The 22,943-nt window shown below is 55.3% G+C and overlaps 1 protein-coding gene across 1 annotated transcript in view; it reads right to left on the bottom strand.

Annotated features, from left to right (window-relative positions):
• The window catches only part of iqgap1 (IQ motif containing GTPase activating protein 1), a 110,608-nt gene that overhangs the window by 7,026 nt on the left and 80,639 nt on the right, over positions 1-22,943 (bottom strand). The window contains exons 18-33 of the mRNA XM_059945901.1: positions 22,105-22,247; positions 21,660-21,830; positions 21,494-21,577; positions 20,640-20,711; positions 19,518-19,587; positions 18,459-18,667; positions 16,572-16,727; positions 16,102-16,265; positions 14,851-15,075; positions 13,812-13,952; positions 10,529-10,613; positions 6,186-6,421; positions 4,409-4,541; positions 2,847-2,949; positions 2,326-2,455; positions 1,371-1,458 (exon numbers count right to left, since the gene is read on the bottom strand). Of these exons, the coding sequence (XP_059801884.1) occupies positions 1,371-1,458; positions 2,326-2,455; positions 2,847-2,949; positions 4,409-4,541; positions 6,186-6,421; positions 10,529-10,613; positions 13,812-13,952; positions 14,851-15,075; positions 16,102-16,265; positions 16,572-16,727; positions 18,459-18,667; positions 19,518-19,587; positions 20,640-20,711; positions 21,494-21,577; positions 21,660-21,830; positions 22,105-22,247 (2,210 nt within the window). The remainder of the gene's footprint in view (positions 1-1,370; positions 1,459-2,325; positions 2,456-2,846; positions 2,950-4,408; positions 4,542-6,185; positions 6,422-10,528; positions 10,614-13,811; positions 13,953-14,850; positions 15,076-16,101; positions 16,266-16,571; positions 16,728-18,458; positions 18,668-19,517; positions 19,588-20,639; positions 20,712-21,493; positions 21,578-21,659; positions 21,831-22,104; positions 22,248-22,943) is intronic.

Below are 22,943 nucleotides of genomic sequence, written 5' to 3'. Positions count from 1 at the left end.
AAATCTGCCTAGAACAGATTATCCTCAAAAATTAAGTGACCCTGCAAGAAGGGGACTAGTGATGGAGACCACCAAGAAACCTATGACAACTCTGGAGGAGTTTCAAGCTTCAGTGGCTAAAATGGGACAGCCTGCATGCAACAACTGTTGCCCGGGTGCTTCACCAGTCACAGCTTTATGGGAGAGTGGCAAAGAGAAAGCCACTGTTGATAAAATCTCACCTGAAATCTCCGCTGGAGTTTGCCAGAAAGCACGTGGGGGACTCTGAAATCAGCTGGAGGAAGGTTCTATGGTCTGATGAAACCAATATTGAGCTTTTTGGTTAGCAGACTAGCTATGTTTGACGTAAGCCAAACACCACACATCATCAAAAACACACCATCCTTACTGTGAAGCACGGTGGTGACTGCATCATGCTGTGGGGATGCTTCACTGCAGCAGGCCCTGGAAGGCTTGGGAAGGTAGTAGTGGATAAAATGAAAGCAGCAAAATACAGGGAAATCCTGGAGGAAAACCTGATGCAGTCCGCAAGAGAACTGCGACTTGGGAGAAGATTTGTTTTCCAGCAAGACAATGACCGCATGCTACAAAAGAATGGCTTAAAAATAACAAAGTATATGTGGGTGAACTTGAAAAGGGTTGTTCACTCATGATCCCCACACAATCTAACAGAGCTTGAGCAGTTTTGTAAAGAAGAACAGGGAAAAATTGCAGTGTCCAGATGTGCAAAGCAGATAGAGAGCTATCCACACAGACTTGAGGCTGTAATCAATGCCAAAGGTGTATCTACTAAATACTGACTTGAACAGGTTGAATACTTGTGCAATCAATTACTTTTTTGTAGTATATTTGTAATTAATTTAGATTACTTTGTAGAGATCTGTTTTCACTTATGAAAGTCATTTTTTTGTTGATCAGTATCAAAAAAGCCAAGTTAGATCCACTGTGATTCAATGTCGTAAAACAACAAAACATGAAAACTCTCAATGGGGTGGGGGGGGGGCGTGAATACTTTTTTTTATAGGCAATTAAGTGTGTGCGCGTGTGTGTGAGAGAGCGAGTGCGAGGTTGAGTGTGTGAGAGTGAGTACGTGTGTGTGAGTATGACAGTGTGCATGTGTGTATATGAGTGATTGTGAGTGTGTGAGAACGTATGTGTGTATGACAGTGTATGAGAGAGTATGTGTGTGATTGTGCAAGAGTGAGTGTGTGTATATATCTGAGAGCAAGTGTGAGAGAGTATGTATGTGTGAGTGTGAGAGTATGTGTGAGAGAGTAAGAGAGTGTGTGTTAGTGTGAGAGAGTGAGTGTGTGTGAGTGTGAGAGACTGAGTGTGTGTGTATATTGGGCTGATTGGGGCTTGTTACGTACCTGTTCCGCAGAGGCCGGGCTCTCCAGGATCTCGGTCAGCGTCTCCCCTGGCTGGAACCGGATCACGTCCACAATCAGCCTCTTTGTGCTGGAATCGAAGGAGATAATCAAGGGGTCAGTAGTGGGCTGGGTCTCTTCCCCGGTCCCGAAGACCAGGATGAGAGCTTGTAGCAGGGGCCAGGAGGAGGTGATGGACAGAATTCCAGCACCGAGGGCCCCGAGTGTAGATGGTCTGATGGGACAGTCCAAACTAAGGTAAGTGGGGGCCCTATGGGAGAGGAGGGCTGAATGGCCTGTTTCCATACTGTCCCTCTCTCTATGTTGGAGCTGGAATGATTCTATTCAGGGGCGCTAATGGCCAGAACTGCAGGGGGCAGATGTGCCGTGAGGACAATGGATTGCTGCAGTATCGGGGAGGGGAAATCCGAGCAGCTCGAGGGTCCAGCCTGCGGGGGGGGGGGAATGGGGAATACTGGGTATTACAGAGCTGATGCCCATTGTCAGTTGAAGGACTTTGTCTGTTCTTCTCGTTATCACGTGGGTTTCCTCTGGGCTCTCCGGTTTCCTCTTGCATTGCATGGGTTAGGGGTAGCAAGCTGTGGGCACGCTCTGTTGGCATCAGGAGCAGGAGCAGGAGCAGGAGCAGGAGCAGGGCCACTCTTGCCAGCTGCCCCCAGATCATCCCAGGACTGTACTGGTCGATGTGTTTTATTGTACGTTTTGATGTATGTGCATGTGACAAATAAAGCTAATCTTTAAGAACTCTCACAGGCACTCCAGCCAAACCATCCAACAAGTCCTTATCTCATCATGGGAGCTGTCTGTGCTCCTTTGCTACTATGATGGATCCAATTAAAACGTAACTGTATGTGTAAGGATGTGAGTGGTGCTATGGGAATGCAGGACAACTTTAAGGGGGCCAAAGGTTCTCCCAGGTGCCCACCCAGTGACTCACTTGAGGAGCAGAGCGCGGGCATTCATCGCTTCGTTCTCTCCGCCAGGCACGTCGAACTTGTTGGTGAGGGAGAGGGACACCTCAGTCTTGGCCAGTTGTTCCTTACCCGCATCAGTCATGCCTCCTTCCCCTGTGGCACGGGACAAGCACAGTTCAGTTCACACAGTCATGCCTCCTTCCCCTGTGGCACAGGACAAGCACAGTTCAGCTCACACAGCCAGCTCTGCCAGAAATGGTAGGACCAGTCCCTGGTGGGAGCTCGGAGCACGGGGATATATAGAGCAGAAAGTGCATGAGAATGAATGAGAGAGGGAGAGGGGGTGGGGGGGGGGGGGGAGAGAGAGGGTGGGGAGGTGGTGGGAGGGGAGAGAAAGAGACAGACATTGAATCCAGGGTGTGACGAGTGACTGACTGCAGCTCTGACAGGGAAACAGACATCCGACAGTAGGAAGGAGTAAGAACGCAGGCCAGGCAGGGGGAGAGAGAGGGAAGGGGGCTGCCAGAGAACGGAGAGCACTTGCCGATCATAGACTCGATGGTGGGCACCTCGCCGAGATCCTCTAGCAGCTCATGAATGGGGTCGTTGTGATCTGGCGCGATGGCATCCTGGTGATCCAAGAAAAGCTGCAGTGGGGAGAAGAACAGTTAGCGACCATGGGGCTGAAGCCACCTGATCCACCCCAACATATTACCCAGAGATGAGGGGGGGGCATCGATAATGACAAATAATCCAGGAGCCCTCATCTGGGTCACAGGGAGAGACTCACAGCAACAGGACAGCTAGTATAGAGGGAGTTGTTCCTGATACGAGGAGTAGTACTGGGGGAGGGTCGCACAGTGGGAGGGACAGTAATGAGGGAGGGTCACCGTGGGAGGGGTGGTACTGGGGGAGGGTCACACCGTGGGAGGGGTGGTACTGGGGGAGGGTCACACTGTGGGAGGGGCGGTAATGAGGGAGGGTCGCACTGGTGGAGGGGTGGTACTGGGGGAGGGTCACACTGTGGGAGGGGCAGTAATGAGGGAGGGTCGAACTGTGGGAGGGGTGGTACTGGGGGAGGGTCACACCGTGGGAGGGGTGGTACTGGGGGAGGGTCACACTGTGGGAGGGGTGGTAATGAGGGAGGGTCGCACTGGGGGAGGGTCACACCATGGGAGGGATCGCACTGGGGGATGGTCACACCGTGGGAGGGGTGGTACTGGGGGAGGGTCGCACTGTGAGAGGGGTGGTACTGGGGGAGGGTCACACCGTGGGAGGGGCAGTAATGAGGGAGGGGCAGTAATGAGGGAGGGGTGGTACTGGGGGAGGGTCACACTGTGGGAGGGGCAGTAATGAGGGAGGGTCGCACTGTGGGAGGGTCACACTGTGGGAGGGGTGGTAATGAGGGAGGGTCGCACTGGGGGAGGGTCACACCATGGGAGGGGTGGTACTGGGGGAGGGTCACACTGTGGGAGGAGTGGTAATGAGGGAGGGTTGCACTGTGGGAGGGGTGGTACTGGGGGAGGGTCACACCGTGGGAGGGGCAGTAATGAGGGAGGGTCGCACTGGTGGAGGGGTGGTACTGGGGGAGGGTCACACTGTGGGAGGGGCAGTAATGAGGGAGGATCGCACTGTGGGAGGGGTGGTACTGGGGGAGGGTCACACTGTGGGAGGGGCGGTAATGAGGGAGGGTCACACCGTGGGAGGGGTGGTAATGAGGGAGGGTCACACCGTGGGAGGGGCAGTACTGAGGGACGTGCGGTAATGAGGGAGGGTCACACTGTGGAGGGGTGGTACTGAGGGACGTGCGGTAATGAGGGAGGGTCACACTGTGGAGGGGTGGTACTGAGGGAGGTGTGGTACTGAGGGGGTCACATTGTGGGGGTGGTACTGAGGGTGACAACGTGGGAGGGGTGGTACTGAGGGGGGTCACACTGTGGGGGGTGGTACTGAGGGGGTCACATTGTGGGTGTGGTACTGAGGGAGGGTGACAACGTGGGAGGGGTGGTACTGAGGGAGGTTCATACTGTGAGAGGGGTGGAACCGGGGGGGGGGGGGGGGGGTCCAGTTCTGAGCATGAGTCTCACTGCAGGAGGGGCAGCTCACCGTGTGAGTATTGATGATCTCCCCGATGGAGATGTAGATGACTGGTTTGTTCAGGGTCACCAGATCAGAGTACTCATCGATGTTGAACTTGTCCTCGAGCTCCGGCACCTCACACGCTGCCTGGATGAACCTCCTAGAAAGAGGAAGTGAGCGAGTGAGGGGGGAAACTGAGAGAATCGGGGCTGGTGTGCGAGGGACGGAGTGTGAATGAGGTAAGCAAAAGACTGTCCATTTGGAGTTCGGGTGAATCATTAATTCTCCACAGATTCTGCAAGACAGGCTGAGTTTCCCAGCAATTTCCAATCCTGTCTGATTTGCACCAAAGGAGGGTCTTTGTATGGGTGGAGGGGCAGCATGAGAGAAGGAAAGGGGAGAGTGCATCATCAGCACCAAACGCGGGGAAAAAATCAGAGAGTGAAAACAGTAAGAGAACTTGGATAAGCAGAGCTAGAGGGCACAATCACAGGAGCAGAATTAGGTCATTCGTCCCATCGAGCCTGCTCCGCTATTCCATCATGGTTGATTTATTTTCCATCTTAATCCCATTCACCTGCGTTCTCCCTGTAATCTTTGACGTCCTTACTAATCAAGGAACTATCGACCTCCATCTCAAATATTCCCAATGACCTGCCCTCTACAGGGGTCTGTAGCAATGAATTCCACAGATTCACCACCCTCTAGCTAAAGAAATTCCTCCTCATCTCTATTCTAAAGGGACGATGTTCTATTCTGAGGCTGTGTCCTCTGGTGCTAGACTCCCCCACTATAGGAAACATCCTCCCCACATCCACTCTATCTGTGTCCTCTGGTGCTAGACTCCCCCACTATAGGAAACATCCTCCCCACATCCACTCTATCTGTGTCCTCTGGTGCTAGACTACCCCACTATAGGAAACATCCTCCCCACATCCACTCTATCTGTGCCCTCTGGTGCTAGACTACCCCACTATAGGAAACATCCTCCCCACATCCACTCTATCTGTGTCCTCTGGTGCTAGACTACCCCACTATAGGAAACATCCTCCCCACATCCACTCTATCTGTGTCCTCTGGTGCTAGACTCCCCCACTATAGGAAACATCCTCCCCACATCCACTCTATCTGTGTCCTCTGGTGCTAGACTACCCCACTATAGGAAACATCCTCCCCACATCCACTCTATCTGTGCCCTCTGGTGCTAGACTACCCCACTATAGGAAACATCCTCCCCACATCCACTCTATCTGTGTCCTCTGGTGCTAGACTACCCCACTATAGGAAACATCCTCCCCACATCCACTCTATCTGTGTCCTCTGGTGCTAGACTCCCCCACTATAGGAAACATCCTCCCCACATCCACTCTATCTGTGTCCTCTGGTGCTAGACTCCCCCACTATAGGAAACATCCTCCCCACATCCACTCTATCTGTGTCCTCTGGTGCTAGACTCCCCCACTATAGGAAACATCCTCTCCACATCCACTCTTCCCAGTCATTCAGTATTCAACAGGTTTCAATGAGAACCCCCTCATTCTTCTGAATTCCTATGAATACAGGCCCGGAGCCATCAAATGCTCCTCATGTCCTTTCTTTCCTGGGTTATCTGTTCTAAAGGGATGTCCTTGTACTCCGAGGCTGTGTCCTCTGGTCCTAGACTCTGTTACTATTGTTTCCCGTCCTCTGCAGTCAGACTACAGCTCCAGACATGGTCACCCTCTGTGGTGTGTGAGATCCCGCTGTGTATAGGTTGGCCAATGTATTAAGGCCCAGCATACAGGGACCTGGGGGCTGTTGTTACCTGAACTTGTTGTGAGCGTGAGACAAGTACTCGTTGATGGAGGCCAGGTGACAGTACTCCTTGTCGAACATCTTGTTGGAGGCTGCGTGCTGCAGGACCTTGGCGATGGAGCCCAGGTTACGTCGCTGGTCGGTGGAGAGCCCGCCACCACCCGCTGACAGGTCGATGATGTCAAAGGCGTCGGGGGCCACGATGGCTGGGTTCATGTACCGGTAGTACAGCAGGTTTCCCACGATCTGCGGCAGACACAGCAATATCTCTCACCCACACATACACAGGGATGAAGGGCAAGGAACACCTCCCAAACCACAACACTTTCTGCAAACCCCCCATCACACACACAAGGAGGGAGGGCACCACACCGAACCAATGACTGCCACCACCCCCCACTGCAAACCTCACACACCCACCCTAAACCATCCCCACCATAAATCAGCCCTCCAAACATGCCCCAAACCTCACACACCCACCCTAAACCATCCCCACCATAAATCAGCCCTCCAAACATGCCCCAAACCTCACACACCCACCCTAAACCATCCCCACCATAAATCAGCCCTCCAAACATGCCCCAAACCTCACACACCCACCCTAAACCAGCCCTCCAAACAAGCCCCAAACCTCACACACCCACCCTAAACCATCCCCACCATAAATCAGCCCTCCAAACATGGGAAATCCGGAGAAATATAGACCGATGAGTCTTGCATCAGTTGCAGGGAAATTGCTGGAGAAAATTCTTAGGGATAGAATAGATGAGCGTTTGGAAACCTATGGCCTAATTATGGAGAGCCAGCATGGCTTTCTGTGGGGCAGGTCTTTGCCTTACCAACTTGACTGAGTCTTTTGACAAAGTGACAAGAGAGGTTGATGAGGGTAGGGCAGTAGATGTCATCTACATGGAGTTTAGTAAGGTGTTTGACGAAGTCCCTCATGGGATGCTAATCCAGAAGATTAAGATGCAGGGGATCTGGTGCGAATTGGCTGTTTGGATTCAGCACTGGTTTGCACAAAGGAGACAGGGGGTTGTGGTTGAAGGGATTTATTCGAGCTGGAGGTCTGTAATTAGTGGAGTTCTGCATTGATCTGTGCTGAGACCTCTGCTGTTCGTGATGTATATAAATGACCTGGAGGACAATGGAGATGGGTGGGTGGGTTAGTAAATTTGCGGATGATACCAAGATTGGAGTAGTTGTGGATAGTGTAGAAGATTGCCTAAGTATACAGCATGATACAGATCAAGTTGCAGATATGGACAGAGAAACGGCAGATGGAACTTAACTCAGATAAATGTGAGGTGTTGCACTTTGGCAGGGCAAATGCAAGGAAAAGATCCTGAACAGTGTTGCTGAGCATAGAGATCTTGGGATCCAAGTTGATAGCTCCTAGAGAGTGGCTACACAGATTGATAAGGTGGGTAAAGGGGCTTATGGAATGCTTGCTTTTATTAGTCCAGGCACTGATTTCAAAAGCCAGGAAGTTAGGTTGCAAATTTACAGAACTCTGGTTTGGCCACATCGGGAGTATTGCACACAGTTCTGTTCGCCCCACTGTAGGAAGGATGTTGAGGGAGCAGAAGAGGTTTACCAGGATGCTGCCTGGTTGAGAGGGCATGTGCTATCACGAGAGGCTGGATAATCTTGGATTGTTTTCTCTGGAGCAGCAGAGGCTGAGGGGAGACCTGATAGAGATTTACAAGATTATGAGAGGCAGAGACAGAACAGAGAATATCTGTTTCCCAGGGTTGAAATGTCTAATACCAGAGGGCATGCACTGAAGGTGAGAGGGGCTGGTTCAAGGAGGATATGAGGACCCAGTTCTTTGAAGCACAATTGTGGATGCCTGGAATGCACTGCCTGGTATGGCGAATACATTAGAGGCTTTTGAGAGACATTAGGATAGGGACATGGTGTAAGGATTAGCGTTTACGTGCTTTTGTTTTGCTTTTTGGCTGGTTCAGCAGAACACTGTGGCTGAATGGCCTGTTCCTGTGCTACGTTAACATTGTTTGAAGGCACTCCATGAAATATACTGATTTTGTTCACAGTCAAAAGATGCAACCTGAATGAATTCCTCCATCAACAAGGATTGGGATCTAATACTCAGTTTTATAGTATTGGTAGTGTTCTCATTTGGTCAGTGTTTCACTTAAATACACAATTTGTTAGTCATTTTGTCTTTTTTTATATATACCTTTTTAACTATTCCCATGAAACTTCAGTGAATTGGAGCAGCTGCTTTGCCGAAAATGTATTTGGCAAATGAAAATTGGGCCAAAATGTACTGGACCGATGGGTCCCAGTTAACCTGAATCCACTGTACTTAGGAATCAATGAACTGGGGGCGGTGCAGGAGAGTGGTGGCAGGTTGGGGCAAGAGTGGACAGGTGGTAGATGAGGGAGTCGTAGGGTGGGAAAGACAGGACATCAGGTCGTGGAAAGATCAGGGCAGAGGGAACAGATGCGGAGAAAGGACAGTGCAGGGGGTATTTCATTTATTTTTATTATATATTATTATTTATTAGCAATAAATTCCAGTCCATTGAACTGTGCTCCCAGCAACCCACCTATTTAGCACTAGCCTAGTTGCAGGACAACTTACAATGACCAACTAATCTACAAACCTTGGGAGGAAACCCACAGGAGGGAATGGAGGATGCCAGAAATGAACTCTGATCTGCAGTGCCCCGAGATGTAACAGCGTCACGCTAACTGCTACTCTACTGTGGCACAAAGAGAGAGGGAGGGGACCGACTGGGACAGAGAACACGCTGCAGATGATATGGACATAGGGAGGGAGGGAGGAGCAGAGAGGGTGGGAGAGACGAAGGCCAGGGTAGGGAGGGAGGATATTAGATGAGAGGAGAGAAAGAAGAGGAATGAATAGTCTTGAGAAAGGAAAGGCAAAGAGGGGGTTGGAGAGAAATGGGGCAGAGGGGGTGAGGGTTAGACAGGGGGTGGTTTAGGTGGGGGGTTAGACAGAGGAGGGGATTAGATGGGGTGGGGTTAGACGGGGGTGTTAGACGGAGGGGGTGGGGGTTAGACAGAGGGGGAGGGGTTACAGAGGGAGAACAAGCAGCTGGTGGGTCTGCTATTCCCCAGCAACTATTACTGTGTGGCCCGGAATGAGAATCAAATCCTCATCACATGGCATATCAAGTGTCATACACCAGCAAAGATAACCCCCCCCACACACCTCCACTGGACAACGGCCAGGAGACCCCTACCCGCCCCCGCCCCCCCCCCCCCCCCCCGTGGATGGCCAGGAGACCACAGCCCTGTGGACAATGTCCAGGGGAACCCTACCCTGTGCACATCGGCTAGGAGAACGTCCCCTATTTACAATGGGACAATGGGCAAGAAAACCATCCTGTGGACAATGGCCAGGAGAACATCCCTTTGTGGATAATACCCAGAGAAACCCTACCCTTTGTACAATGGCTGGGATAACCCTACCCTGTGGACTATGGCTAAGATAACCCTACCCTGTGGACTATGGCTGGGATAACCCTACCCTGTGGACTATGGCTGGGATAACCCTACCCTGTGGACAATGGCTGGGATAACCCTACCCTGTGGACTATGGCTGGGATAACCCTACCCCTGTGGACTATGGCTGGGATAACCCCTACCCTGTGTACAATGGCTGGGATAAACCCTACCCTGTGGACTATGGCTGGGATAACCCTACCCTGTGGACTATGGCTGGGATAACCCTTACCCTGTGTACAATGGCTGGGATACCCCTACCCTGTGGACAATGGCTGGGATACCCCTACCCTGTGGACAATGGCTGGGATACCCCTACCCTGTGGGACTATGGCTGAGATTAACCCTACCCTGTGTACTATGGGCTGAGATAACCCTACCCTGTGTACTATGGCTGAGATAACCCTACCCTGTGGACTATGGCTGGGATAACCCTACCCTGTGGACTATGGCTGGGATAACCCTACCCTGTGGACTATGGCTGGGATACCCCTACCTTGTGTACAATGGCTGGGGATAACCCCTACCCTGTGGACTATGGCTGGGATAACCCTACCCTGTGGACTATGGCTGAGATAACCCTACCCTGTGGACTATGGCTGGGATACCCCTACCCTGTGGACTATGGCTGGGATAACCCTACCCTGTGGACTATGGCTGGGATAACCCTACCCTGTGGACTATGGTCAAGTGACCTCCCTCCTGTGGACTATAGCCAGGAGAAACTCCCCTTTGAACAATGGCCAGGTAACCTCTCCCCTGAGGACTCTGGCCAGGAGAACCACACTGTACACCTTGGTCCTAGGAGAAGGAGAGAGACTAGAGTTTCACTGGGGGTGAAGGGGCAATGCCTACCTTTATCAGCTCATCATCCGTGGCATCCGGAAACTTCTCGTGCAGCGAGTCCTTCAGCACCTTGGCGATGATTCTCATGCCATACCTGTGGGTGAGATGGAGAAGGTCAGGCTCATTTAGGGGAACAGCAGGGGGATACGGGGCTCTGTCGGGGTTGAGGGGAGGCACTGGAGGTTTGGAATCCATGCCAAGAGTTCCTCGTCCTCTGAGTCTGGTGGGAGGTGAAGCAGACCATGACCTCCCACACAGAGTTAGGGTTCACAGGGAGCCAATGAACTTGTGGCACCTGAGTCAAACAGGGAAACAGTGAGAGAGTGAGTGAGTGAGAGGGGGGAGGGAGAGTGAGGGAGAGAGAGAGTGAGGGAGAGAGAGAGTGGGGAGAGAGGGGGGGGGAGAGAGAGGGGGGGAGAGAGGGGGGAGAGAGGGGGGGGAGAGAGGGGGGGGAGAGAGGGGGGGGAGAGGGGGGGAGAGAGAGGGGGGGCGAGAGGGGGGGGGGGCGAGAGGGGGGGGCGAGAGGGGGGGGGGGAGAGGGGGGGGAGAGAGGGGGGGGAGAGAGGGGGGAGAGAGGGGGGGGAGAGAGGGGGGGGAGAGAGGGGGGGAGAGAGGGGGGGAGAGAGGGGGGGGAGAGAGGGGGGGAGAAAGGGGGGAGAGAGGGGGGGAGAGAGGGGGGAGAGAGGGGGGGAGAGAGGGGGGGAGAGAGGGGGGGAGAGAGGGGGGGAGAGAGGGGGGGAGAGAGGGGGGGAGAGAGGGGGGGGAGAGAGGGGGGAGAGAGGGGGGAGAGAGGGGGGGGGAGAGGGGGGGAGAGAGGGGGGGGGAGAGGGGGGAGAGAGGGGGGGGAGAGAGAGCGGCGGGGGGGGGAGAGAGCGCGGGGGGGGGGAGAGAGCGCGGGGGGGGGGAGAGAGCGCGGGGGGGGGAGAGAGCGCGGGGGGGGGAGAGAGCGCGGGGGGGGGAGAGAGCGCGGGGGGGGGAGAGAGCGCGGGGGGGGGGAGAGAGCGCGGGGGGGGAGAGAGCGCGGGGGGGGGAGAGAGAGCGCGGGGGGGGAGAGAGCGCGGGGGGGGGAGAGAGCGCCGGGGGGGGAGAGAGCGCGGGGGGGGGAGAGAGCGCGGGGGGGGGGAGAGAGCGCGGGGGGGGGAAGAGAGCGCGGGGGGGAGGAGAGAGCCGCGGGGGGGGGAGAGAGCGCGGGGGGGGGAGAGAGCGCGGGGGGGGGAGAGAGCGCGGGGGGGGGGGAGAGAGCGCGGGGGGGGGAGAGAGCGCGGGGGGGGAGAGAGCGCGGGGGGGGGAGAGAGCGCGGGGGGGGAGAGAGCGGCGGGGGGGGGGATAAGAGCGCGGGGGGGGGGAGAGAGCGCGGGGGGGGGGAGAAGAGCGCGGGGGGGGGAGAGAGCGCGGGGGGGGAGAGAGCGCGGGGGGGGAGAGAGCGCGGGGGGGGAGAGAGCGCGGGGGGGGGAGAGAGCGCGGGGGGGGAGGAGAGCGCGGGGGGGGGAGAGAGCGCGGGGGGGGGGAGAGAGCGCGGGGGGGGAGAGAGCGAGCGGGGGGGAGAGAGCGCGGGGGGGGGAGAGAGCGCGGGGGGGGGGGGAGAGAGCGCGGGGGGGGGAGAGAGCGCGGGGGGGAGAGAGCGCGGGGGGGGAGAGAGCGCGGGGGGGGGGGGAGAGAGCGCGGGGGGGAGAGAGCGCGGGGGGGGGAGAGAGCGCGGGGGGGGGAGAGAGCGCGGGGGGGGGAGAGAGCGCGGGGGGGGGGAGAGAGCGCGGGGGGGGGAGAGAGCGCGGGGGGGGGGAGAGAGCGCGGGGGGGGAGAGAGCGCGGGGGGGGGGAGAGAGCGCGGGGGGGGGGAGAGAGCGCGGGGGGGGAGAGAGCGCGGGGGGAGAGAGGCGCGGGGGGGGGAGAGAGCGCGGGGGGGGGGAGAGAGCGCGGGGGGGGGGAGAGAGCGCGGGGGGGGGAGAGAGCGCGGGGGGGGAGAGAGCGCGGGGGGGGAGGAGAGCGCGGGGGGGGAGGAGAGCGCGGGGGGGGGAGAGAGCGCGGGGGGGGCGAGAGAGCGCGGGGGGGGGGAGAGAGCGCGGGGGGGGGAGAGAGCGCGGGGGGGGGAGAGAGCGCGGGGGGGGGGAGAGAGCGCGGGGGGGGAGAGAGCGCGGGGGGGGGAGAGAGCGCGGGGGGGGGGAGAGAGAGCGCGGGGGGGGGGAGAGAGCGCGGGGGGGGGAGAAGAGCGCGGGGGGGGGGAGAGAGCGGGCGGGGGGGAGAGAGCGCGGGGGGGGGAGAGAGCGCGGGGGGGGGAGAGAGCGCGGGGGGGGGAGAGAGCGCGGGGGGGGGAGAGAGCGCGGGGGGGGGAGAGAGCGCGGGGGGGGGGAGAGAGCGCGGGGGGGGAGAGAGCGGCGGGGGGGGGAGAGAGCGCGGGGGGGGGGAGAGGAGCGCGGGGGGGGGGAGAGAGCGCGGGGGGGGGGAGAGCGCGGGGGGGGGGAGAGCGAGGGGGAGAGAGCGAGGGGGAGAGAGCGAGGGGAGAGAGCGAGGGGGAGAGAGCGAGGGGGAGAGAGCGAGGGGGAGAGAGCGAGGGGGAGAGAGCGAGGGGGAGAGAGCGAGGGGGAGAGAGCGAGGGGGAGAGAGCGAGGGGGAGAGAGCGAGGGGGAGAGAGCGAGGGGGAGAGAGCGAGGGGGAGAGAGCGAGGGGGAGAGAGCGAGGGGGAGAGAGCGAGGGGGAGAGAGCGAGGGGGAGAGAGCGAGGGGGGAGAGAGCGAGGGGGGAGAGAGCGAGGGGGGAGAGAGCGAGGGGGGAGAGAGCGAGGGGGGGAGAGAGCGAGGGGGGAGAGAGCGAGGGGGAGAGAGCGAGGGGGGAGAGAGCGAGGGGGGAGAGAGCGAGGGGGAGAGAGCGAGGGGGGAGAGAGCGAGGGGGGAGAGAGTGAGGGGGAGAGAGTGAGGGGAGAGAGTGAGGGGGAGAGAGTGAGGGGGAGAGTGAGGGGGAGAGAGTGAGGGGGAGAGAGTGAGGGGGAGAGAGAGAAAGTGAGAGTGGGGAGAGAGTGAGGGGGAGAGAGAGAAAGTGAGACAGTGAGTGAGAGAGTGTGAGTGTGTGAGAGAGAGAGAGAGAGAGAGTGTTTGAGTACGTGTGTCTATGAATACATGTGCATGTATGAGATGGGGTGTGAGTGAGTGTGCGTGCGCGCGCACTGGAAAGGGTTCCACATTAAGGGAGGTGGTGTAGATGGGCTCAGGTGAGGAAGGGATCTCGAGATCTCTGTGCCGATGGAGAGCTCTCTACACCGAGGGGGGAGGGAGGGGAGGGGTTATTTCTCTGCTCACTCACGGGATTTTGTCCACCGATGTGACAATGGCTGAGAGGAATTTGTCTGTCACTGTCCTCATGTTCTTGATGGAGGCATCAAGCCTCTGCCGCACCTCTTCATGCCCCAGTGCCTGGTCTGGTGTCACGTCGTATGGCAGCTTACTGCAGGGGTGGGTTGAGAGTTAGTTACACCCTGAGACCATCAACCAAACCCCTCAACCCAACGCCCATCTCCGTCACCAACACTGTCACGCTGACCCTCCTAGCAACACGCACAATGAACTGTGACCCCTGACCTCATCAGGTGCAGTGACCCGATAACCTCGTTACACTAACCCCTCCACGTTCTCGTCCCCTTCATTCCCCTTATGAATCTGCCTCTCTTCCCCCCCTCCACCTCCCTCCTCCCACTGACCCACCCTACCTGCTGCTCAAGCGCAGAACAGGGAGCAGTAAACTGGAAGCATCCCCCACTCCCCCATCTGGGATCGTGCAAGCGGAGTGGGGTGGGGGATGGGGAAGAGGAGTCGGGAGGGGGTTCATCAAGGATCTCCACTATCCAGGACTTGCTCCTCCTCTTGTTGTTTTTAATAGAAGGTCAGGAGCCTCTGGACTTGCACCACCAGGTTCAGGAACAGTTATCACCCCTCAACCTTCGGGCTCCTGAACCAGGGGGATAACTTCACTTGCCCCATTACCGAACTGTTTACACAACCCATGGACTTACTTTAAGGACTCTTCATCTCATGTTTGATACTTATCGTTTGTTTATTTATTTATTTATTGCCTGGTTTTGTAGTTGCAATTTGTTGTCTTTTTCATATTGGCTGTTTTCCTGTCCTGTTGGATGTGGTCTTTTAATAATTGTATTGTATTTAGTATTTACCGTGAATCCCGCAAGAAGATGAATTTCAGGGTTGTATATGGTGACATATGTGTACTTTAGTAATAAATTTACTTTAAGCTTTGGTGAAAGGTTGGGGGGGTGAGGGGGCAGGAGGTGGAGGGTGAAGGTGGTGGGGATGGGGAGAGTGAGGGTCTTTGGTGGAATGCCCATCACCTGGCTTCTCCAGTCTGTGACTCCATCTGGTTGACCCAAGCCTTGTAGATATCCACTGGGTCGGTCTTGATGTTCATGGTCTTTTCCTCGATGATCTCCTTGACGACGGGCGCCAGGATCTGGCGGAGGGCGTTCTGCCCCCGTGCCCCCCGGTTAAAACTCACGACCATCTTGATGACGGTGGGGTTTCCGGTGATAATCTCGTGAATCTGGTCAACCTTCGACCTGCCGGAAAGGGGACACATCAGGCCAGAACGTGGTGGGGTTGGAACCACGGACAGGGAGGGAGAGATAACAGGGAACAGGCCCTTCAACCCACTGTCCACGCCCGCCCAGTTACACTGCTCCCATTTTAGTTTACTTACAGTCCCATCAGCTCCTCCCAGACTCCAACATCCACCTCCACACCAGGTCATCGGAATGTGGAAGGAAACCGGTGCATCCACGTGGTCAGGGAGAGAGCTGGTAAACTCCACACAGATAGCGGTGGAGGTGAGAATTGAACCCAGCTCTCTGGCATTGACAGGCAGCGCACTGTGCCGCCCTGGGATTGGAGTGCTGGGAGCTGACACAGAGTGGGAGAGGGTCTGCACCCCGCGGACCCCAGCATGACCACCCGTGGGGTACTGGTGATCAGATCAGCACTAGGGGGCCAATCGGGTGGCATCTAGCTCTGATGCTATTGGTTTCTGGGAAACCCAGTATGATTCTCCAAAAGCTGTGGCTTCAGAGGCATGGCGAGCGCAATGGTTTGCAATGCCAGCAACTCGGGTCCAGCCTCTCCTCTTAGCAAATGCCTCTGATCCAGACAGGGTCCTGATGAACTCTTCATACACTTTTCCAAAGCCTTCTTGTAATGGGGCAACCAGAACTGCACACAATACTCCAGAAGTGGTCTGTCTGGAGATTTATTCAGCCACAGAGTAAAATATGGCTCATACAGAAAGGCAGTGCAGACTCAATGGGCTGAATGCCCTAATTCTGCTCCTATGTCTTATGCTCTTTACTTATTTAACTATTTAAACTGAGTTTGCTGGTCCTGGGACGTGCCACACACCATCCCCCTCCTTGCCGATGTCTACAGTCCTCATTGGAACACCATTCTGTTCCCCAGCACCACTGTGTGTGTCACCTCCTCCTGTCAAGATGCAGGGCTGAGACCTCCACAGCTTTGCTGTCACTGGCCCTACCCTTCTCCCCTGGATTGAGCATCGACTCTCCCTCCAGGTGAGGAAGCGGAGACACACGTACTTGATCTCCTCCTGAAGAGCTGTCTTGAAGAGCTTCAGCAGAAGGTATTCCTCTCTCTGATTCGAGGCGTAGTTGTACAGAGTGAAAATGACTGAGTCCATGAACTTGGTAGATTTGTTCTGCGGCATCTGGAAGATCAGCTTAGCCAGGTAGGTGGGGTTCGTCTGTGGGAAAACATGCACAGGTTTCTCATTGATCCACAGATCCGTTACAGACCAGTTATCCCGACGGATCGCGTGCTCACCCACCCAGCCCTATTGTTCAGGAGGGGAGGGACTGGACCACACTCCATAAACGCCCAGCTCAGCCAGGCTCAGGAGCAAATTGTCACAGAGATGCGGAGTGACCCACCACTCTCCGTGCCGGGTGACTGTGAATTGTGAGGGCAGGGCTGGAATTTGAGGAGCAACCCATTCAGATATTCATTTAGAATCTGCAACCTCTCCCCCCCCCCCCCCCAGCGCTCTCACCTGGAGAAGGTAGAAGAGGTTCTGATATGCCTCGAGCTTCATTCGCTTCTCCTTGCTCAGCCCCTTCAGGCCCCCCTTCTGTCTGTCGATCTTCATCATGTCTGACAACTGTTCCTTGTTCTTTCGTGTCAGCTTCTTACTGTGTGACACCACCTCCTGCAAAATGTCACTGGGCGTCAGAATCCGGGGGTTATAAGGGCTAGCGCAGCACCAGCGGTCTGCCGTCGGGGTTCGATTCATGCTGCTTTCTGAAGGAGTTTATACCTTCTCCCTGTGAGTTTTCTCCCACATTACAAAGACGAATGGGGTAGGGCTAGTAAGTTGTGGGCATGCGATGTTGGCACCAGAAGTGTGGCGACACGCACGGGCTGCCCCCAGCACATCCTTGGATCGAGTTGGTTGTTGATAAAGTCCCTGTAATGTTTCCATGTGACAGATCTAATCCCACACTGCACACATAAACATGCAGAGGCTCCTACCCGCTGTGTCCTTCAACACCACGTCATCACAGTGCTGCTGACTGCCACTGCTTCAATGCACAGGTCATTGTAGTTCTTGTGCCAGTGGCACGGGAGCAATCTGCCACCAACTCCTCCCAGAGCTTGGTCTCACTTGCAGAATCTACGTTCACTCCAGCTCACGTTAATTTATATCTGTTCTCAACAGGGAGGAGGCACGGGATGTCGAGGACACCTTTCCGCAAAAGGCAGCATCCACCATCAAGCAGCCCCATCACCCATGCCCTCTTCTCATTACTACCACCAAGGAAGTGGCACAGGAGCCTGAAGACACACACTCAATGTTTAAGGATAGCTTCTTCCATCTGCATTCAGATTTCTGAACCGGCAATGAACCCACGTACTCTACCTCACTAATTTTTTCTCTTTTTTGAGCTATTTTATATATCCTCATTGTAATTTATAGTTATTTTAATGTATTGCACCCAACTGTTGCCACATCAGTGATGAGAAACCTGATTCAGACAGATAACACCAGAGGCGGAGATCGAACCTTTCATGCCATTGCCACTGACATTAAACCTGCCTTTGCGCCAATGACCAACCCAATCCGGGGATAAGCTGGGGGTTACACACAAGTCTTGCCACACTTCTGGCACCAACAGAGCATGCCCACAACTTACTAACCCCTGCGTATTTGGAACGTGGGAGGACAATGCAGCACCCAGACAAAACCCATGGGCACAGGAGGAATGTTCAAACTCTTAGACAGCAGGTGGAATTGAATCGTGATCGTTGGAGCAGTAACGTGTTACACGAGGCCACTGTGCTGCTCCAGTAATGTTCAGAGCCGCTGGAAAAACAAGTTCACCTTCATGGTGTTCATAGGTCATTGGTCTCAGCCTATGACAACAACAAACTTGGATTTCTACAATCCAGGAACAAAAGTTTGGAGGAGGGAGTGAGTAGGGAGATTTGGGTTATCGGCCCAATGAGCTGTGGAATGGTCTGCACTAGGTCAGTCTCATATCCCTGAATCTCACAACTCAGTGGTGTTCCTAGAGGGGAAAGTGACATTTCCAGGAGTGCCAGGACAAGGGTTTCAGGTGACTTTGGGTGCGGCAGAGATTCCTCATTTCTGGAGCAGAGGGGATACAGGAATTGTCTGGATGAAAGGGCTGATTCCCAGTATCTACGTTGGTTAGTCCTCATGTCCAGAGCGGAGGGGACACAAGGATCGTCCAGATGAGGGGAGAGATTCCCTGTGTCTGCCATAGGCATTAATCGTATGAAGAGCAGAGGGGTCGCGTGGATCGTCTGGATGAGGGGAGAGATTTCCGGGATTGCCTGTGTCTATGGAGGGCACAGATTCCCTCATGTCCAGTCCGGATGAGGGGAGAGATTGGTGGCTGGACACGGATCCAGGTACCTGCAGCGTGATCTTGTTCTTCACCAGCAGCCCGATCTTGATGTCCATGGTGTTGAGGTCGTTCTCCAGCTGCTGGTTGGATCGGATCCGAGTCACCACCTCCTCCCTCAGGCGCATCATCTCCAGCTCCTCCTGGAAGTCCTGGTCACTCTGGTCAAGCAGGTGGACAAACTTACGGACAACGGCCATCGGTGGCTGCTCGGCACTGACTGTAGAGAGAGAGGATGGTGAGCGGGGGTTCAGAGGGAGGGGTTTGGGCAAGGGTTTCGGGTGGGGGAAGATGAGAGGGGGGGTTGAGCGAGGGTTTGTGGTAGGGAAGGGTGAGGAAGGGGGTTTAGGCGAGGGAGGATGAGGAAGGAGGAGGGTTGGGCGAGGGTTTGGGGTGGGGAGGGTGAGGAAGGGGGTTTGGGGTGGGGCAGGGTGAGGAAGGAGGAGGGTTGGGTGAGGGTTTGGGTGAGGGTTTGTGGTGGGAAGGATGAGGGAGGGGATTGGGTGAGGGTTTGTGGTAGGGAAGGATGAGGAGGGAGGGGGTTGGCCGAGGGTTCGTGGTAGGGAAGGATGAGGAGGGAGGGGGTTGGGCGAGGGAGGATGAGGAAGGGGGTTTGGGGGAAGGTGAGGAAGGAGGAGGGTTGGTTGAGGGTTTGTGGTGGGAAGGATGAGGGAGGGGATTGGGCGAGGGAGGATGAGGAAGGGGGTTTGGGGGAGGGTGAAGAAGGGGGTTTGGGGTGGGGCAGGGTGAGGAAGGGGGTTTGGGGTGGGGCAGGGTGAGGAAGGGGGTTTGGGGTGGGGCAGGGTGAGGAAGGGGGTTTGGGGTGGGGCAGGGTGAGGAAGGAGGAGGGTTGGGTGAGGGTTTGGGGTGGAGGAGGGTGAGGGTGGGGATTGGGCGAGGGAGGATGAGGAAGGGGGTTTGGGGAGGGTGAAGAAGGGGGTTTGGGGTGGGGCAGGGTGAGGAAGGAGGAGGGTTGGGTGAGGGTTTGGGGTGGAGGAGGGTGAGGGTTTGTGGTGAGCAGAGAGGTTTGGTGGTGGGGGGAGTTGACTCGAGGTGGTTTGGATACTCACTCAGTGTTTTATAATCATCCCTGGCCTTGTTGGCCCGGATGAACGCCTGGATTTTAATGATGTCCGACTCCTAAGAACGAAACAGATGGTTGGATATCAGGTGGAGTGCTGGTCTCAGGGACGCCGAGAGTGTGGGTCACACTCGAACCCTATCACAACCCACAGACGCAGGTAATTGTTAATGTACCTGCCTTAACCACTTCCTCCAGCTGACAGATCCGGGTATGGACCAGCCCTGGGTGAAATTCCCCCACCACCTGTCCCCAGCCTGTGGGCTGGCTGCGGTTGATTGGGCGGACTGACCTTCGGGTGTTGGGGAGGCTGGGATCAGAAGGATCAAGAGGAGAGAGAACGGTCCGGTCGGACAGTAAACGACTATTCGCAGTGAGCTCAGAGAGGGCGTGAAGCTAGAGTCTGTGGTCACCAGGGGGTGGGAGCTGATGAAGAGTCTCAGTCCGAAGTGTCAACTGTGTATTCCTCACTGTAGATGCTGCCCGACCTGCTGAGTTTCTCCAGCATTTTGTGTGTGTTGCCCTGGATTTCCAGCATCTGCAGAATCTCTTGTGTCTATAAAAATGTAAATCTTACCATGTGCAGCAAGTCTCACCCTATGCTCATGTAATTGTTTTCAGCTTATGAAACTGGCCCTGGGAGGGGAACAGACAGACAGTCCGGATGGTCTCGGCCCGAAATATCGACTGTTTATTCATTTCCAAAGATGCTGCCTGACCTGCTGAGTTCCTTCAGCAGTTTGTGTGTGTTTGGTCGGCTCACGTTGTCACAACACAAACATACAAATTCCTGCCTAGGCACCGTTTGTTTGACACTTTCTCCAGCTGACAAGTACAAAAGGGAACGGGAAGTTGAATGGGAAGGGGTGACAAAGGGAAAATCCTGCCTGTTGTCACAGAGAGAGTGAAGGTGGAGCAGTGAATTCCCACAGGTCAAGGCACTTTCTTCAGCTTGGAACAATTCCCTTTCCCTTGGCATTGGATTTTACAATCCTGAGCCCGGGAACGTTTTACAGACCAGTCCAGGAATGTTATTCCCAGCTGCATCTGAAACAGAGGTAAAAATGGAAATGATGAGGGATGTCACATTACAACAGGCAGCAATACTCACGTGGTCTCTGAAGTATTTCAGACGATCCCGATACTTCTTCCTGGCCCGGAGCATCCGGAATAATGCCTGGATCTGTGCCGAAGGAGAGGGAGAAGGTGAGGAGGGAGAGAAAGGAGGAGGGAGAGAAAGGGAGAGGGTGAGGAGGGAGAGGAAGAAAGGGAGGGAAAGATGGAGAGAGGGTAGGAAAAGGCAGAGGGAGGGAGGGGAGGGCAGAGAAGGGGAAATGTGAGGAAAGGGCAGTGAAGGGTCACAGCAGAAAGGTGAAGAGAGATATAAAAACGGTTTGAACTCCAGTTTTCAGTTTGCAAGGTGGAGCAGGCCAGTGACGGTGGTCCTGGTCCTGTACTATCGTACCAACGTACCAAGACAACACAACTGGACACAATGAATCAACATGTACTGGACACCCCCACCCCCAGAGAGTGCAGGACACAGGGCCTCAGGTGTGCGTTGGACCTGCGAGCCCCAGTGCCAGTTGGACACACTGCATTCAGACATTTATCAAGGTACGTCAGCAGCCACCCTCAAACTCAGAGATCATTTCCCACGTGGCTGCTTCCGATGGGCCACACTGGCTCAGTTGCTTTATTTTATCAAGGTAGAGTGTGGAATAGGCCCTTCTGGCCCTTGGAGCCACACCACCCAGCAACCCCCAGTTTAATACTCACCTAATCACAGGAGAATTTACAACGACCAACTAACTCGTTGATCTGTATGCCTTCAGACTGAACTGAAACACCCAGAGGAGAACTACATGCACACGAGACACAAAGTGCAGACTCCTTACAGGGGACGCCAGGACTGAACTCCGAAGCTCTAAAAAGTTAAAGCAAACTGCTCCTCGCCAGTCTCACCTTCACAACGGCAGCAGTGTTGTCTGAGAAGTACTGAAGCCTCTTCTGGTAGGCCTTCCTCTGTTTGAACCCTCTCCAGTTTGACTATGAAATTAAAGAGCCACGGTCAGATCAGGAAATAGCCACCAAACGCTCACGGCGTAAAACAGGGTCCATCCGTACCCACCTGGATGGTCAGGATCGCCGGCTGCTGCCTCTTCAGGAACTTCATCCGCTCCAGGAACTCCCTCCGGACCAGGTACCCTCGGCAACGGGCCTGCAGCTTGGTGACAAGGCCCTCATTGGCAACCCAGAGCTGCTCGCGGTTGTAGGCCGCTGTCACGCCCGAGATGGTCGACTGCAAGGACAAGGAGGGGACGGGATGGGGGGTGGGGTGGGTGAGGTGTGAGGGGTTGGGGGGGTAGAGGAGGGTGTAGGGGGAGGTGTGAGTGAGTGAGAGGGAGAGATGAAGATATCAATTTCAAGATTGAGTGAGAAGATTATTTCCACCATTGGAACAGACAACTGGGAATTGAAGGGAAGTTCAGGGGCCTGCTGAACGTTTTTCCCCAACCACTATCAAATGGTTGAAATGGTTAGTGGGGGGTGGAAGCATGAGGACAATCTGGTACCTGGATCTCCTCCCTGCTCAGCTGTGTACTGTTTTGGATGAATCCTGACGGCTCCTCCCAGGTCCCTTCTTTCGTTTCCAAGTTGAAGTAATAATGGTATCCACCCTTCACCCAGTGCCGGACCCACGGGCTGCCATTGTCACCTGAGGTCAAAAGGTAAAGGTTAAAGGCGAACATTTTTATAATGAGTCAACCCAGTCAGTGCCAATTCCAGGGAGCAGTGACTACCCTCGGGAGGGATATGACCTTCTCTTCCAATCCCTTGATACTTAGCAACAATAACCCTGCGCCTGTCACTCAGGGATTTATAAAAGGGCTTAATGTCTCTGGGCCTGTGCTCGATGGAGTTCAGAAGGGTGAGGGAGGGAGATCTGATTGAAACAGAACACATTTTGAAAGGCCTGGACTGGACATGGAGAGGATGTCTCCAGTAGGATCAGGAGGCACAGCCTTCGAATACAAGGATGTCCCTTTAGAACAGAGGTGAGGACAGATGTCTTTAGCCAGAAGGTGGTGAATCTCTGGAAATCATTGCCACAGCAGCTGTGGAGGCCACGTCATTGAGTATATCTAAGGTTGTGGTTGATAAATTCTTGATTAGTCAGGGCATTAAAGATTATGGGGAGAAAGCAGGAGAATGGGGCTGACAGGGATAATAAGTTAGTCAAAATCAGATGAAGGACCAGACTTGATGGACTGAAAGGTCCAATTCTGCTCCTATGCCATATGGGCAAGTGGTTTGTGTGTTACACTGACAGAGATCAAGGAACAAACCATGCCACAATCTCCGTGGAGTCGACTGGAGCCCGTGCAGGAGTACCCTGGTCTCAGACAGGGCT

The sequence above is a fragment of the Hypanus sabinus genome, chromosome 21 (genome assembly GCF_030144855.1).
Source record: "Hypanus sabinus isolate sHypSab1 chromosome 21, sHypSab1.hap1, whole genome shotgun sequence".
Lineage (NCBI taxonomy): Eukaryota > Metazoa > Chordata > Chondrichthyes > Myliobatiformes > Dasyatidae > Hypanus > Hypanus sabinus.
This window is presented reverse-complemented; position numbering and strand designations above follow the sequence as displayed.